This window comes from Megalobrama amblycephala, linkage group LG1, assembly GCF_018812025.1.
Source record: "Megalobrama amblycephala isolate DHTTF-2021 linkage group LG1, ASM1881202v1, whole genome shotgun sequence".
NCBI lineage: Eukaryota > Metazoa > Chordata > Actinopteri > Cypriniformes > Xenocyprididae > Megalobrama > Megalobrama amblycephala.
This window is the reverse complement of record NC_063044.1, coordinates 55,816,953-55,833,565: the sequence shown is the minus strand read 5'-3', so window position 1 is coordinate 55,833,565 and position 16,613 is coordinate 55,816,953. Positions and strand designations below refer to the sequence as shown.

At 36.7% G+C, this 16,613-nt stretch overlaps 1 protein-coding gene across 1 annotated transcript in view; it reads left to right on the top strand.

Moving 5' to 3' along the window:
• Positions 1-15,670, top strand: part of nubp1 (nucleotide binding protein 1 (MinD homolog, E. coli)) — a 32,803-nt gene extending 17,133 nt beyond the window's left edge. Inside the window, exons 7-11 of the mRNA XM_048202775.1 lie at positions 1,731-1,885; positions 4,225-4,335; positions 9,200-9,302; positions 9,629-9,712; positions 15,153-15,670. Coding sequence (XP_048058732.1) covers positions 1,731-1,885; positions 4,225-4,335; positions 9,200-9,302; positions 9,629-9,712; positions 15,153-15,190 — 491 coding nt within the window. The 3' untranslated portion in view covers positions 15,191-15,670. The remainder of the gene's footprint in view (positions 1-1,730; positions 1,886-4,224; positions 4,336-9,199; positions 9,303-9,628; positions 9,713-15,152) is intronic.
• Positions 15,671-16,613: the final 943 nt, after the last annotated feature.

The following is a 16,613-nucleotide window of genomic DNA, read 5'->3' as shown; positions in this document are numbered from 1 at the left end:
TCTCTCAGCAGCCGCCGAGCGAACGCACAGAGTAACGTTATAACATCATTTTCATCACACTCAAATGTATCTAATATAATAAACAGAGCTGCGTTACCTCATACTCATGACCGGAAAAGCAGAAGCGGCGCCGGCGGCTGTGGCATAAAAAAGTCCGCTGCTCGTGAGGTGTGTGTTGCGCAATCGCTCCAGCGGCCTCATTCAGCTCCCACAACACTCGGTCCTGCTCTGCTTCATACTACAGTAACGTTAATAATCGCATCCATGAACATGATTTCTTCCCGAGTCCTATCCAGATTATTTTCCACCAGCCGTTGAGGTGAAGACCACATGTCCCAAGATTCCGCGCTCAAACTTGGCGTCATCAAGCTACACCTTTGTTTTGAATAGGCCTCTAGCGACCTCTAGCGGACAGAATTATTACATACTGCACCTTTAAATCAACTTTAAAGGGGCTAGTTCACCCAAGAATGAACATTTTGTTCTCATTTACTCATCCTCATTTTGTTCCAAACCTGTAAGACTTTCGTTCATCTTCGGAACACAAATTAAGATATTTTTTTGAAATTTGAGCGATTTCTGTCCCTCCATAGACAGCTACACAACTACCACTTTGATGCTTCAAAAAGTTCATAAAGAGATTGTAAAACTAATCCATATGAATTGAGTGGTTTAGTCCAAATTTTCTGAAGAGACACCATCACTTTATATGATGAACAGATTAAATTTAGGCTTTTATTCACATATTAACATTAATCAGTGAATATAAACAGAAGCTCAGCCTGCTTGATGCACGAGAACAAACATCTTCCAGAAGCACAAACATCCTGCGTAACACACGAGAATGAACCTCATTGGTTCTCGCACTTCAAGCTAACATGCTTGAGCTTCCATTAACTACAACTGATGTGTGAATTGATGAATGTTTATATGTAAATAAAAGCCTAAATTAAGTCTGTTCATCATATAAAGTGATCGAGTCTCTTCAGAAAAAATTGGACTAAACTGCTCAATACATATAGATTTAGTTTTACAATCTCTTTATTAACTTTTTGAAGCGTCAAAGTGGTAGTTGTGCAGACTATCAATGGAAAAACAGACATCTTTCAGATTTTAATAAAAAGATCTTCATTTGTGTTTCGGAGATGAAAGAAAGATTTATGGGTTTGGAACGACATGAGGGTGAGTAAATGTTGACACAATTTTAATTTTTGGGTGAACTAACCCTTTAAGGGAAACAGGGTGACATGCTGGAACCATCAACCAACATTTAACTTTTTTCCAAACAGGCAATGATATTTATATGGCACAAACCAAATACCAATAGCACATAGCAGTGAGTAGTTAAAAACTAAAGTAAGATGCTATGCACTCAACGAACTGAAGCGCTTTTTTAAAAAAAATACAAACAAATAAATGACCATCTTTGTACTTTGTAAAAGTTCTTCAGTAATTGGCTGTGTGTAGTCATCTTTTTTGCCTGGAGCATAGCATCCATTGGATAAATAGCATCAACATTCCTTGTGTTTTTGTTTGCTGTCTTAAAGGAAGTAAATCACTATCGGTGTACTTTCTCTCTGCAGTATAACAGCTTATGTAGAAAGTTTTGGCATCTCTGAGATTGCATCTCACAAAAGATAAGACTAAAGTGCTAAACAGTGCAGTTGTTTGCAACTTAATACATTTGCTAGAGTGCCTTGTCTCATTTTCGGTGTCTTGCTATTGTTTAGGTATGATAAAACAGTTCCTGAGGGATGTAGACTGGGGAGAAGTGGACTATCTGATTGTAGACACACCCCCAGGAACATCTGATGAGCACTTGTCCATTGTGCAGTATCTCAGCGGCGCTGGCATCGATGGGGCGGTCATTATCACCACCCCGCAGGTGAAAACTCAGACATGCGAAACACTGCATGTTCCAGGAAGTTGCTTTTAGATGTTGTGATATAGTTTGCATTACAAAAAAGATTCAAATAATAATAATAATAAAAAAAAGATTTGCATTAAAAACAAAAACAAAACAAAAAAAACATAAAGAACCAGTGCAAAATAATTCAGTTTGATTTTATGAGTTCAGATGTATTGAAGTGTGAGAAACAACAGGCTTTCACACTTAACTGAAAATTTAAAAAAATAGTTGATTTCCTGCACGTTACCAGTGAAGTGGAACTCAGTGGTGTGAACGATGTATAAAAAAGAAGAAGTTATTTATGTCCTCAGACAAGTTGCACTTCTTAGTTGCACACATGCTTAAAGAAGCCACCAACAAATATTTCTCACATCTAAGTATTTAAGCACTGAGTAGGCACTGGCAGTTGATTAGTAACATCAAAGATGTTTCATGTTTAAAGAGCATGAAAGGGCACAGCTGCACTTAAACTTCCTCAAAATAGTCAAAGGTCTTTTTTTCAGCACTGTAGTGTTTTAAACGGCCAGGCTGTTTTGCAGTGGTACGCTTTAAATTGAATGTTTGCTTTATAGCGGTTAGGGTCACCCTTGTCGTGGCACATTCTGCTACCACACACTGTAAAACCGAATCAGTTGGCAAAACTTAAAAATTTGAAGTAATCAGTTGCATAAGCATTTTTAAGTTAAGAAATTCAAAGTTGAAGTAAGCAGAACTGGCAGATTTTTAGTTTGTACTCATACATTTTAATTGCTCTTAACACAGTGAGCTAATTTAAACGTTTACCATAAAATTATCATGTAATCTCAACTTAAATATTTTTAGTAGTGGAAACTTGGCTGGCTTTAACTAGCTACTTCTGTAAATGCTAACTTGCTAATTGGTAACACAGTTCATGCTATCAAAGAATAGAGGGTATGCACGTGACCGTTATGACTCCGGTTTCTCCCACTGAGTTGCACAAAGACTGAACGGCAGTATTGGTTTTCAGTGTGAATGCCGTGAAAAACACACAAAACACTTCCAAAACGGGCAAGAGCTTTGTGATTGTCTGTACAAATGGCTTTGACACAAAATCTGAGGTATATATTTAAAGAGTGCCAAAAGCAACAGAAAAAAGAAGCAAATGGATCACTGCAATTCACAGAAACAGTTGGACTCAAGCAGAGAAACATGGATTTGCAGTTATCATTTTGTGTCAAATTGTTGGATTTTGAGGTAAAATCATACCGTATATATTGTACTGTTATATATTGTGTTGACAACTCATCAATTAAATATTTACTATCTTAAATTCTGCATAATTGGGTGTTTTTAAATAAACACTGACAAAAACTATACAAGTTTTAGGGCTGGACAATATGACGATATATATAACATTGATATAAGTGATTACTCGGATTTAAACCTACCTATATTGTAGTTATATAAAATATTCACAGGCAGATTTGCTTTATGTATTTCCCCGGCGTTGAAATCAGGCACATATAAATGTCAGGAAACACGACTCTTGGCTGCATGTCAATATCCATGGATTAGGTTTATTTGACAAGTTGTAAGGAACATTTTTGAGTCCAACATTTAGTGTAATCGTTTGTTTTCGCAGTTTCCCCTATTAAATCCAGTCATGCAGCAGGTTCTTTTGCCACTGAGTCCAGCTGAGAGGGAGCGTGTTCCGGCGGGAAAGTGACGTCGATGTATACCCTCTATTGTGTTACCAATTAGCAAGCTTTTATTGCTGAATGAGTACACAATTGCTGAAGGTGTACATCATTATAGAACAATTGGTGACCAAAAAAACAAACCACATAACAGAAACTCTTCTAAAGTAGCATAGCAAAACATCAAACACTACTAAATCTCACATTTAACATTAATCTTGCACAAAAAACATTATATAACACTTCATTTTTATACTCTCCCTTTCAACTGTCATGGCAAGGCATGCTGGGAAATAGAAATCCCAGCCCAGTTTCAGTTAACAAGTTCATAAAACAAATGAAACAATTCAGATAACTTAAAATGTTTCAGTTTTGTGAACTCGAAAGAAAAAGAACATTCTAAATACTCATAAAAGTTCATTTGATTGAACCAATTTGTTTCATTTAAGTTTACCCTACTCAAACCAATTAATTATTTTGAGCATTAGGGTTTACAGTGCGGCAAGAGAAGAAAAGTATTAGCCAACATAAACAATTTTGATGTATTTGTAATGCATTTATACAAGTATTTCAAAATATAAAGATCCCTATTAATATGTAACTGCATGTTTTGACTGTTGTATAATGTTTTTTTTTTATTGTTCCCTTCTCAAATAGGAAGTGTCTTTGCAGGATGTGAGAAAAGAGATCCGATTCTGTAAAAAGGTCAAATTGCCCATCATAGGTGTGATTGAAAACATGAGTAGCTTTGTTTGTCCTAAATGCAAGGTATAGTATACGAGTTTAAATGCAGTATCTTACAGCAAAACACAGCACACATCATCATTAATGTTTTCTGTATGTTAACAGTGTTTCACAAGATTTTTTTCTTTGAACTTGTGTAATGAATTTTGATATTTTCTTCTTTTTGTTTTATTTTTATTGACATCATTTACTTACCCTCATGTCATTTCAACCTGTAAACTTCCTTACGTAGAAGGAAAACAGAAATTTCCTGGTCTTTTTTCCAGGCGTTCACAATTTATAGGGACTGGAGCTTTCAAGCTTCAAAGTAGATGCCAAAGCACCATAATTTTCACAAAATTTTCATGGCCCCCAGAATATTTTGTTGTATGAATATCTGAACATGCACTATATCAAAATAAAGAACAGAGCCTTATTTTTTTAGAACAAAAAATGTATTCTAGCTTCATGCATTCTTTTTTATCAACACTTGAAGATGGGTAACTTTAATTAAAAAAAAGCAACATTTTAAACAAAAAGATTTTTTATTTTATTTTATTTTTTTGTTATAAGCAATGCTTTTATCATTTGTTTCTGCTTTTTCACCTATGTTTTGATCCAGAGATTCAGTACTCTTTCAGAAGATGCGTAACATTTGAGTTTTTGAGTCGGTATGCTGCATGCCAAGTTTTCATGTGAGAATTTTTTAGTGCCCTTTTAGGAAACTGTGTACAGAGGTAATTCAGAGTTAAAGTCAACAATCTTTTCTAAACCACCTTCCCCTCCCTCTGGGTAGACAGCAGACTAATTTCAGAGTGGGTAGCTGCAGAGAATAAAATAAAATAAAACGGATAAATAAAATTAATTACATAAAAATAATAAGCATCATGATAAAGTAACAAAAAGGAAAAAAGTATTTTTTAATATATGTGATGATACATGTAACGGGGTAAATTTCATTCATTTTAGACAATCACAATGTTACCATATCTTTCATTGTAGCATCACAGTTTTTCATATAATCTATACATTTGCCCTAGTTCTTCTCAAATTATGTCTTTTTTTAAAATTGAGAGATTTATATTTCAGCTGTAACATATGATGATAGTTCTCTCAGCAACACAACAGGATTAGGAGGTTCTGTAGATTTCCATTGTATAGCTGTACATTTCTTTGCTGCTAAGTTAAGTTGCAGAACTGATTCATTCCCACATAATATAAATAATGGAACAAATGTAAGTTTAAATGATTAGTTCACTTTCAAATGAAAAATACCCCAAGCTTTACTCACCCTCAAGCCATCCTAGGTGTATATGACTTTCTTCTTTCTGATGAACATAATCTGAGATATTTTGTTATATATAATAAATATCCTGACGCATCTAAGCTTTATAATGGCGGTGAAAGGGTCCAACGGGTATAAAGCTTCTGAAGCGAGGTGATGTGTTTGTGTAAGAAAAATGTCCATATTTTAACAAGTTATAAAGTAAATTAAAGCTGCAAGCAGCGATGAAAGGGCCCTCGCACCCGGGCTCACCGCCACCCGTTGGCCTCAGGAAAACAGTGAAAAGTGGGCGACATGCATGTGAGCGAGTAAATACAGGAGAATTATAGCAAAATCATGTAAAAGTGCCACACTTCCTGCTGCCAACAGGTGGTGCTATAGCTAACTGAATATTGTCATATAGATGTCTTTAGGCCAGGACTCTTATCACACATTTGAAGTTTGGGGCAGATCAGAAATAGTATGCCTGAGTTACAACAGTTTCCTCTTTCATGGCGAAACATCAGACTTTGTCAGGCTGCCACGGACACACGCCCTTCAACGAAAACTCAAGACCTTTGATATTTATCATCGCTAAGGTCTTAAGATTAGACTGACAACATATGATGTTGATCTGGTTAAATCTCTATGAGGAGTTAATCACAGTGTAAAACATGTAATTTTCTGTTGACTGCAGGTGGCGCTATGATTGTAACTGAATATTGTTATGAAGATGTCTTCAGGTCAGGACTCTAATAAAACGTGAAGTTTGGGGCAGATTGGACATTGTTTGTCTGAGTTACAACAACTTCCTTTTTCATGGCGAAACATTAGACTTTGTCATGCCGCCACGGACACGCCCTTCAGTGAAAACTCTAGATCTTCGCAATTTAACGTCACAAAGGCCTTTAGATTAGACTGACCAAAAATTATGTTGATCTGATTAAAGCTCTAGGAGGAGTTTGTTAAAGTACAACGTCTGGAAATGGCAAAAACTGCACAAATTTTGCAAAGAAAATTCAAAATATCTGACTTCTTGTTGGTTTTCAAATTTCACTCCAAGAGACTTTTTTGTAGGTATTGGGCTGTTAGATGTGTGTACCAAATTTCATACCTGTACGTGAAACGTAGTGTCAGGGGCACTTTGTTGAAATTTTTTAGGTGGCGTTATCGAGCCATTTTGCCACACTTAATTCTGAAACCCATATCAGATGTAAATTTTCACCACTTCTGACGCATGTGCAAAGTTTCATGAGTTTTCGAGCATGTTTCGGCCCTCAAAAAAGTGATTCACCTTATATGGCGAAACATCAGACTTTGTCGGTCACCACGGACACGCCCTTCAACGAAAACTCAAGATCTTTGCAATTTAACATCTCAAAGGCCTTAAGATTAGACTGGCCATATATGATGTTGATCTGGTTTAATCTCTATGAGGAGTTTATCACAGTGTAAAACATGTAATTTCCTGTTGCCCCCAGGTGGCGCTATGACTGTAACTGAATATTGTCATATAGATGTCTTCAGGTCAGGACTCTAATAAAACGTGAAGTTTGGGGCAGATTGGACATTGTTTGTCTGAGTTACAACAACTTCCTTTTTCATGGCGAAACATTAGACTTTGTCATGCCGCCACGGACACGCCCTTCAGTGAAAACTCTAGATCTTCGCAATTTAACGTCACAAAGGCCTTTAGATTAGACTGACCAAAAATTATGTTGATCTGATTAAAGCTCTAGGAGGAGTTTGTTAAAGTACAACGTCTGGAAATGGCAAAAACTGCACAAATTTTGCAAAGAAAATTCAAAATATCTGACTTCTTGTTGGTTTTCAAATTTCACTCCAAGAGACTTTTTTGTAGGTATTGGGCTGTTAGATGTGTGTACCAAATTTCATACCTGTACGTGAAACATAGTGTCAGGGGCACTTTGTTGAAATTTTTTAGGTGGCTTTATCGAGCCATTTTGCCACACTTAATTCTGAAACCCATATCAGATGTAAATTTTCACCACTTCTGACGCGTGTGCAAAGTTTCATGAGTTTTCGAGCATGTTTCGGCCCTCAAAAAAGTGATTCACCTTACATGGCGAAACATCAGACTTTGTCGGTCACCACGGACACGCCCTTCAACGAAAACTCAAGATCTTTGCAATTTAACATCTCAAAGGCCTTAAGATTAGACTGGCCATATATGATGTTGATCTGGTTTAATCTCTATGAGGAGTTTATCACAGTGTAAAACATGTAATTTCCTGTTGCCCCCAGGTGGCGCTATGACTGTAACTGAATATTGTCATATAGATGTCTTCAGGTCAGGACTCTTATAAAACATGTGAAGTTTGGGGCAGATCAGACATTGTATTCCCGAGTTACAACAACTTCCTGTTTCATGGCGAAACATCGAACTTTGCTAGGCCGCCACGGACACGCCCTTCAGTGAAAACTCTAGATCTTCGCAATTTAACGTCTCAAAGGCCTTTAGATTAGACTGACCAAATATGATGTTGATCTGATTAAAGCTCTAGGAGGAGTTCGTTAAAGTACAACATGTGGAAATGGCAAAAACTTCAAAAAATTCAAAATATCTCACTTCCTGTTGGGTTTACAAACTTTGCACCCAGGGGCTTTTTTGTAGGTATTGGGCTGTTACATCTGTCTACCGAATTTCATAACTGTACGTGAAACGTAGCACGAAGGGCGCTTAATTGAAATTTTGTAGGTGGCGCTATTGAGCCATTTTGCCACACCTAATTCTGAAACCCATATCAGATGTAAATTTTCACCACTTCTGACGCGTGTGCAAAGTTTCATGAGTTTTTGAGAATGTTTAGGCCCTCAAAAATGCGATTCATTTTGGAGAAGAAGAAGAATTGGCTGAGCAATTCCAATAGGGTCCTCACACCATCGGTGCTCGGGCCCTAAATATCTAGCTTCTGCCAGACCGCCTTCCAAATTCAACTTGCGAAGAAAATGTAAACTGGTGTCACGTCAGTTAAGCTTTTTTAATTAAGTTGAATAGGGAAGGTGTAGGACGTAGCGTAAGCTTTTTGAACTGCGAGAGGCATTACACTTTCTAAGTTGAATATGGAGGGCGGTCTGGTGGAAGCTAGATATTTTACTTCATATCTTGCTAAATATGGATATTATTTTTCCTACACAAATGCATCGCTTTGCTCCAGAAGGCCCCCCCTTCAGAAGGTACCCCCCAACACCCCCTTCCCCCCTCCCGAGCTGTGTGGAGTATGTTTTGCTTTGGATGTATACACTTTCTTCAGCTTATACTGTTTGTCCGGACACTGCCATTATAAAGCTTGGATGCGTCAGGATATTTATTAATATAACTCTGATTGTGTTCATCAGAAAGAAGAAAGTCATATACACCTAGGATGGCTTGAGGGTGAGTAAACTTTGGGGTAATTTCCAGGTGAACTAATCCTTTAACCTCTTTAATTGACTTGGGTTGGGTTTTTTATGATGCTTTTGCATCCTCTTTGAAAGCTCCATTGTACTTGCATGGCAAAAGACGATTAAATTAAATTAGGTTTATTACAGAATAAAGAAGTTGTGCATGTTTGAAACAACACAAGGGTGACTGACCTGTCACATTTTATATTGCCTGTTGTTACCCTTTGTCTCTATTTACAGAATACTTCACAGATATTTCCTCCGACCACAGGAGGAGCACAGAGAATGTGTGAAGAACTAAATCTCCCTCTTTTGGGCAGAGTACCCCTGGACCCACGGATAGGTAAAAGAAGCCTTTGTCTTTCACCGTTTACAAGGAAGAGAATTTTTAAACCAGATTAAATAGTAATGAAATGCTATTCTACATTTGTTCCGCATTAAGTGGTCAGGATATGAGGAAGTTTAACAATTTACACCGTAGCACTGCGGTGCATCCCATTTCTTGATTTTGTGAGAGTGTTTCCTTGTTTTTATATTTACAGTGTGTAGTCAGTAGATTGAGTCAAGTACCAAAAAACTCCCTACAGTAGTTCTTCTAAAACATGAGGAAAAGTCTGCAGCCAGCAGTTTCTAGTTCTCAAAATGTACTTCTGTATTTTGCTTTTAAAGGGAAAAGCTGTGACGAAGGAAAGTCTTTCCTAACTGAAGTTCCAGAATCTCCTGCAGCAGTGGCCTATCAGAGCATAGTCCAGAGTAAGTCATCCAAACCCCAGCAAGCCTCTCTTTACTCGCCTGCCCCACGCATAAGCTAATGAACTGACATAACTAACCATTCTGGTAATGCCGCTTTAGTGTTTTACTCAACAATCTTAATTACTGGTGTCGACAAAGACCAAGAATTGCCGGGGGCGGAATTCTAGAATTTCTAGATTTTTTTTTAAATTAAATTAATTACATATATGTAAATGAAATGTTCAGTAGGCCTATTCATCTTCTGTGTGGATAGTACATTAAAGCTGCAGTCCGCGTTTTTTGGCCCTCTAGCGGTTAATAAACAGAACTGCACGCATCTTGCGGAAGAACATTCTAGCCGGAGCTACTTTTTATGGAGTCAAATTAATGCCTTAAAGTTTTGCACAAAAATAAAGTTTTGCAAAACACAAAAAAGAATTGAGCAATAAAAAATTTTTTGCAAACAAAAATAAAGAATTGCAAAGGAAAAAAAAGTATTGAGCAGAAAAAAATAAGTTTTGCAAACAAAAATAATAAATTGCAAAATAAAATAAAGTAGTGCAAAAATAAAAATATAATCAATTACAAAAATCAATGACAGCTGTAATCCTATTTTATCTTTGCCACATATTTTTCATGCTCAAACCTACTAAATCATTTGCAACGCTCATTTTATTCTGCGTTTCAGTCAAGCGTGCGCTCACGATACTGGTTTTCTTTTGCGCTGCACTTTTCTGTGCGGATCTCTTTATGGCACTGGTTTGATGTGGGGGTGGAGTCAAGAAACAGGGGCACGCCCCCGCGAAATGCATTGGAGGGGAACGTAATCAGCGACAGGTGAAATAATTCTTTGACATGGTTAAAAATAATGAATGGTTTGTTTTTGTTGGTTTGTTTAGCATATGTTGTCGCCAATTACGACCCCCTCCAATGCATTTCTTATAGTAATATGACCTGTTGTGCTCTGTCTCACTGCCTGTATCCACTTTTGTGTCCTTAAACATTCGTTTTTTGGGGTCGACAGCTTATAAAAACTTATTTCTGGGTTTTTTAGCTTGTTAGCTGTACACCTTGTCACACAGCAGCTTTTAGGCATTGTTCTGTTTTTTGTAATGAGTCAGAAAAGACAAGGAGGCAGCCTCATGCATTACAAAGTCAATGGAGACGGTTGGATTGTTTTTCCCCCGGTGGGCATGGTTTTCAGATTATAATAAATGCACTCTGTCTCTATGCTTGATCTGTTCTGTTGCGATCTGCGTCTCCTGCCGATGACGTGTTTCGCGGGGGCGTGCCCCCGTTTCTTGACTCCACCCCCACGTCAAACCAGTGCCATAAAGAGAACCGCACAGAACAGTGCAGCGCAAACGAAAGCCGGTATCGTGAGCGCACGCTTGACTGAAACGCAGAATAAAATGAGCGTTGCAAATGATTTAGTAGGTTTGAGCATGAAAAATATGTGGCAAAGATAAAATAGGATTACAGCTGTCATTGATTTTTGTAATTGATTATATTTTTATTTTTGCACTACGTTATTTTATTTTGCAATTTATTATTTTTGCTTGCAAAACTTATTTTTTTCTGCTCAATACTTTATTTTTCCTTTGCAATTCTTTTGTTTTGTTTGCAAAACATTTTTTTATTGCTCAATTCTTTTTTTTGTTTTGCAAAACTTTAAGGCATTAATTTGACTCCATAACTTTTCTCCATGTATGTCTATGGCGAGTCACGCAGTTACTGTGATACTCTGCGGCGAGTCCTACCAGTCCAGTCTGAAATAGTCAGAATATAAACACTTATTATAAGTGTACCATAATGATTCAGGGTAAGACAAAACCACGGTTTGGAAAATGGATTCATGTTGTACATTCTCATTATATAATTTTTGTAAATTTTGAACACAAAAAAAGTTACGGACAGCAGCTTTAATGTTCAATATTATCTACTTTTGTTTAGGGCTATGCGCCAGTTAGCGTGACAACTGCCCCATCGGCACAAACAGATGTACCCTACACACTGAAAAAGTTTGAGAACCACTGAACTATAGGACAGGTTACACCTGAGCATAAACAAAGACTACCAGTGTAACATAAAGACAGCAAATATGTTAACAGTTTGATTGAGTCGATTTATTTCCCCATTCTTTTTATGAAGAACCAGTTTTTACAAAGGTATTCAGCGAGTCGTAACTCAGTGGCCATAAGACATTTAATCTTGTTTTGAGTGCCAAGAATGCCCAAGATAACTTTCTGAGAACTTGTTTTATGCAGATTCTGTCTTCCCCATTTTTGGTTCCTTTAAAGTTTTTGCACTTGATCTATTTCTGTTTATCTATATTCACTATATTTACCACTTTATTAGGTACACAGGCTTGCCAAAATCAGAATGGGCATTTTCAGACTGTGATGACGCATTTCCAATGTTACCAACATCGCAAATCTAGTCGTTTTGTTTTTTTCAAAATTCATATACATTTATAACGCTACACTTTGTGTAACACTTTGTGTTACCGTGGCAGTAAATTACAAAAAATTGAATGGAAATAGGGTCAATGGAGAAGAAATGTGATCTGAGTGGTTGTGACAGAAGCGATAATTTGAGTTTCTCAGAAATGTCTGGTCTCCTGGGATTTTGTTTATGCATGACAGTCTTTCTCAGAACTTATAGAGAATGCAAAAAAAAAAAAGAAAAGAAATGCAGTGGGCCTTATTCAGTTTAGTTTAGTTTAACTTCATTGTCAAGCATCATTGTCTGTACAGTTTTCCTGAACAGAAATTCATCTTTGACACTGGCTTAGAAAATACATCCTAGCAGACAATACTATACATTCACATATCACATAGTAAAACACATAGAAGAACAAAAAAAATAAATATATATATATATATATATATATATACACACCTACCCAGACAAATACCTCAATTAAGAATTTGATTTAAAACCGTCACCGCCAATGGTACAAATGATCTTTTATCTGGGGTTTCGGCGCCGAGTCTATTATTGCTGCGCCATTGACACTCAATTAAAGTGAAAGCACACTTTTGATGGACAAAATAAATATGATTTCACACAAAAAGTGCTCAAAATGCACAAAATAAGCATGTTTAGTGTGTTTTAACAAGAATTGGAGTATGTCAGAAAAAAAAAAAAAAATGTATGTATTATAAAAAAAAAAACTAAAGTAAACTAGCCAGAAAATATGATATATAAACATTCTTTTAGTTATTACACAGACAGGTATATAGGCAGCAACACCCAAATCAAACCTGAGTTTGCTGTCTTTTTTTCGCCGAGTTTGCTGTATTGTAACATATACAAGCAGCAGATGATGTAAACACAAAGCTTACCTGATTCATGTGCAGCAATATGACACGAGGCTTTTTGTTTGTTTGTTTGTTATTTATGTTTACATGAGAATGTTGTACACCTCCCCATGTTAACAAACTTTCAAGACTATCAAGTTTATAAATGACCAACTTACAAAAACAAATTTATAGTTGTCTTTGTAAAGAAATGCTAACTTTAGCTTGTAGCTTGGCGCCACTGCAGTGACGCTGTACAAACGCTTCCAGTGTAAATAATCGCACGTGTCTGCAGCTGCAGTGGCGATGTAGTTATGCTCATGCGCCGCTCACGTGCCACTGAAGCTTGCTGTGTGAAATGAGGGTAAGATGTTGCGCTTGATTATTCCAGCGATTTGGAGCTGCTACTGCAAATCCCTGGACTCCACTCAATTTCACTCTGGTCCTTGGAATGTCTAGGATCCTCTGAATTGCTTATCTGAGAGACCTAGATGGTTTATGAATATGAAGGAGTTGTACTAAATATGGTGGGGCCAAGTTATATACACTAATGGGATACTGGATACAGGCATGTTTTTTATGAGTGCCGGTTAAAAATCTAACAGCCATATTTTGAACCAGTTGAACACTGGTAGTTTAACAATACTTGGCTAACAACAGCCATATACAGTGAGTTACAATAATCTAATCTTACAGAATCTGCCCTTATGCTGGGTGACCAGGTGCTGATAAGTACTATTGCAGATGTGAGGAGAATCCTACCAAAGGTGTACTAACTACTTGTAAATTTCCTCACAGACATACTTGTTCCAGTAGCAGTTGGTCATGACACACATCAAGCAACAATTCGAATCTACTTTGAAACATATCCAGTATTCCTGCACACATAAAAGAGAATGCCATAACAACCAAACAGCACCTATTGTTCTTTGACCTCAGTTTACCATTAACCAAATCAACAGTCACTTGGCTTGAACACGTCAACCTGCAAGGATTGGATTTTCTGAGCAGAGCTTCTCTCCCCTTTATGTTGGTGCTCTATAGGGCTATGTACTGAGCAAAGAAGGAAGAATTTATTATTATGCTGTACACACTTTTTACATTGTTTGTCAGCACACATTGTATATAATGTATCTGTATTCGTTCATTTTTCATACTGACTAGTGTTGGCTATTTGACAATTCATAATCGTTCATAATTATTTTGAGCAGTAGGATAATAATACTTAATACTTTTACTGGAGTAAAAAGCAAGTTGTCAAAAGCACCGATTTAGGTATCAGTCGGTACTGAAATTTAAAAAATGTGACACTTTGAGCACTATCGAGAAGATTCGTAAACATCTCTGATTGGCCATTGTGTTGATGCGCTCATCGGAATTGTCTGCGATTGTCTACAATGATCAACGCACGGGAGTGTTTGAATTTGAAAGCGGCAGCATTTGAAAGTAGGCGGACTGGTCCGCGATAATCGTCTGCTTTCAAACGCTCCCGTGTGTATCTGTGTAAACGCTTGGTGAAGAGCGTCATTGATGATTATTTACAACTTTTTTTGAAGTGTTGATCATTGAAGCAAATCAGACATATCCAATGAGTGCGTCAACACACTGGCCAATCAGAGGTGTTTACGAATCCTCTCAACAGCGTTCAAAGCGTCACATTTTTTAAATTTCAGTACTGACGTGGTACCAAAGTCGGTACATTTGACAACTCTAATTATACATATCTGTACTTTTACTCAAGTACTTGAATTGTGTACTTCGTCCACCACTAATGCGATCATGTGACCATGGACCAGGAGTATTTCTAGCATCTTTCTGAATCCTTGTCTCTAAAAATTTGCACTGTCCTGGGGCAAAGAGGATCACTAATATTAGAAAGCTGTATAATTAAATAAAATGACCAACAAGTGTACGTTCTGCATAATTATTAGGGAACACTTGTTGAAATAGACAATATGTTCTGTTAAAAAAAAAACCTGTTCAGCTTCTGAGAATGAACTCTTCCCCCTCTTTTAAAGAAGCAGATTACAGAAGTGTGTATTCTTTGGAATCCGGATATCTTTTTGTTTTGACTCTGTTTAGTAAGTTTGCTGTTGTTAAGTGCTTGGCCTTCATTTGTGCTGACAATAACTAATTTTTTTTTTATTTTTATATTACAGAAATCAGAGATTACTGTTCCTCCCATTCTGCATCATGATGAGAACATCCAGCCAGACCTTTACCCAGACAGCTGAGATATCCTATAAATTCAGACAGCAGTATCATGTGATTGGCCAGTCACAAAAGAAAGGTCATGATTATCTGCTCAATACTCTTGGTCACATTTAAAAATGTATTTAATAACAAGGCACTGTAGCCTTATCAGTTTCTTTCAAATCACAGATTTTGAAGAAAAAAAAAAAAGAGATTTGAAATAGTTTTATAATTTCTAAAATATTGTATCTAAAAAGAATTAATGTTTAAAATGGACTTAAAAGTAGAGCTCATTGGCACGTCACATGGAGCTGTACGTGAATCCAAGTTTGAAAATTGCTAATTATGAAAGTGAAACAGAAATATAATTACTGTAATTAAATGGACATGTTTCAGCAGACCAGGTGGAATTATGTTGTTTTATTATCAGAAAATGTACAATGTGGGCTTTGTAAAATTTGCCAATAAATTCTTTAAGACAACAGTTTCTAAATCTGATCTGTACTAAACATCTAATTTGTTTAATAATTTTTAAAATGCAACACATGCAAGAAGACCTTTTATAGCACACACACACAATTGAACCAACTTAACAATTGTGTTGTTAAGTGATATATATCAAAACTTCAGAGTATTGATAATGTTCTTCATTTATTATTTATAGTGCTACCATAAGTCCTTAGCCTATTCAAATCAAAATTTCAGGGACTTTCCTTTTCAAGCCAAAGCATTTAGGGGTCTTTGTCTGAGCTGCATCTGAAAGCTTAGTGATTTTCATTCATACGCATTGTGAAATGCAGGAGACAGGAAGTGCAAGCTCATGTGAATTCCGCTGTTTTATAGGTCAGGTTTGATCAATTCTGCCTTGCAAATTTGTATCAAGTGAAGATGTGTGCCCAACAGAAGATTGATACCTCTTAGCTGATTTTAAAAGAACACAAACTTTAAATCTGTAGGATTGCAACGTTTCAGTAAAGTGTAGTAGATTATATATTTTTACATTTTGGATGTATTATGTTAAATTAAGTCGCTGCAGAGTGTGACATCATGTTACGATTGTTGCAATGTCTGTAGAAATTTCATGTGATAAACATCTAGTGTGAGCGCTGCTTTAGGCTGCTGCCTTAAGAACAATGTAGTAGTATTTCAGTTTTGTATTTGGATGCAAATCACTATCAGACGAGCCACTGGCACAGCTTACCTCGAAGCATCTGCCACACTTTACATCACAGCTGCCGTTTTGGGTGAAATAATTGCCGTTTATGAATTTAATTTCACTTTCTATTTGCTGCTTCACATGCTGTTTGTTCTCTTTACACCAACCACTGAACTGCACACACAGGACTGTGGAGTATCGTAATTGGCGAACAACATATCTATTGAATGCTGCCTTCATAAACTAACCTCAGTAGACGGATGGTACACAA